At 68.0% G+C, this 1,417-nt stretch overlaps 1 protein-coding gene across 1 annotated transcript in view; it reads right to left on the reverse strand.

Annotated features, from left to right (window-relative positions):
* The window catches only part of ESPN (espin), a gene marked incomplete at its 5' end in the record, with an annotated part of 28,677 nt that overhangs the window by 9,514 nt on the left and 17,746 nt on the right, over positions 1–1,417 (reverse strand). The window contains 1 exon segment of the mRNA XM_077763984.1: positions 142–312. Coding sequence (XP_077620110.1) covers positions 142–312 — 171 coding nt within the window.

Here is a 1,417-nt window from a genome sequence, read left to right on the forward strand (position 1 = left end):
TCGCAGCCGCCCCCCGCTAGGCCTAGCCCGGGGACAAGGACACGGGGCGGCGGGGCCAAAGGCCGAGTTCCCGTGCGGGGGCTGTCCCCTGTTCCTCCCGCCCCCCCCTCCCTGCCCGTGCGTCCCCGCGGTGGCCCCGACCTCTCAGCCCCACCCGCACCGGCTCTCGTTGCAGGAAACCCGACACCACAGGATTTGTTTTCTGGGCCAGCCCGCCCCCTCGGCGCCCCCTGCAGCCCCAAGGCGCGGATGCCACGACCCTGCTCCCTCTGCGGTCAAGCGACGGCCAGGCCCCGGGGGCGGAGGCGGGGGCTAGAGGCGCAGTGGGCACACAAAGGGCCCTTTGTGGAACTGCCTGTCGCCTGCGGCCCTGCACGCACACAGCCAGTCGGGGCACGGGACCTCGAAATCCCGGAGCGCAGGGGAGTGGAAGGGGCACAGGCTGGGCCACCTGCCCTGTAGCTTTGGCTACACAATCGGCAGGAAAGTCCGCTTGTCCCTGGCCCCTGCAGTCCTCTCCTGGGCCCTCTCCACCTCACAGACATGAAAGGGGACCCCGACTGAGAGCCTGGGCCCAGATGGCATGAGGGAGGGTGGAGTCGCTGTGGAGAGTGCTCCCCCCTCTTCCCCACCCAGTGGCCTTGTGACCTGGGACACCTGTGGGCAAATTGGTTCCTCAGCTTGGCTCTGGAGTGGTTTGCCTTGGACTTGACAGAGAACTACAGGTCAGGGCTCCCAATGGGCCCTGCGGGGCCTCCAACCCACACTCAGTTACCTGTGGTCTCAGGCTGCCCCCTCCCCCCCACCCCCCGCGTCCCACACCAGCCTGCTGTGCCCTGTTGGCCAGCACCCCAGGGCCCCCGGTGGGCTCCCCACCCAGGACGCTCAGCTCCCCAGCCCAGCCCTCTGGCTCCAGAACCTCAGCCAGGCCCCCAGGGGCCCTGACATCCTGGGTACCTCACACCCAGTGTGCCCACACTGGACACAGCCCCTCCCCACAGGCTGGCTTCTCCCCTACGCCTCCCATCTCAGGACTGGCCCTTCCACCAGCCTGAGCACTCAAGCCCCAAACCGGAGAGCCAACCTCAGCTTTACCCTCGCTCAGCCCCCACTGAGGGCTGAGTCCTGCTAGTGCTCTGTCTCCCTTCCTCCACCCCCCGCCCCCGGCCCTCACCTCCACAGCCCTGCCCCCTCATCTCCCACCTGGCAGACAGCCCCTTGGGGAAGGTCTGCGGACAGGGCAGTCTCTGCACGTACTCTCTGCCAGTTGTGTGACCGCCATGGAGGAGAACCCCGCTCCTGAGGGGCCTGCTGTCTGATTCCAAGTCCCTTCACCCATCCCCAGTTCCTGAGAGGGTGGTGGCTTTGTCTGACTCATCTCCCTGTCCCCGGGGCCCAGCCCTGAGTCCCCACGGGG

This window comes from Crocuta crocuta, unplaced genomic scaffold (assembly GCF_008692635.1).
Source record: "Crocuta crocuta isolate KB4526 unplaced genomic scaffold, BGI_CrCroc_1.0 scaffold13, whole genome shotgun sequence".
Taxonomy (NCBI): Eukaryota; Metazoa; Chordata; class Mammalia; order Carnivora; family Hyaenidae; genus Crocuta; species Crocuta crocuta.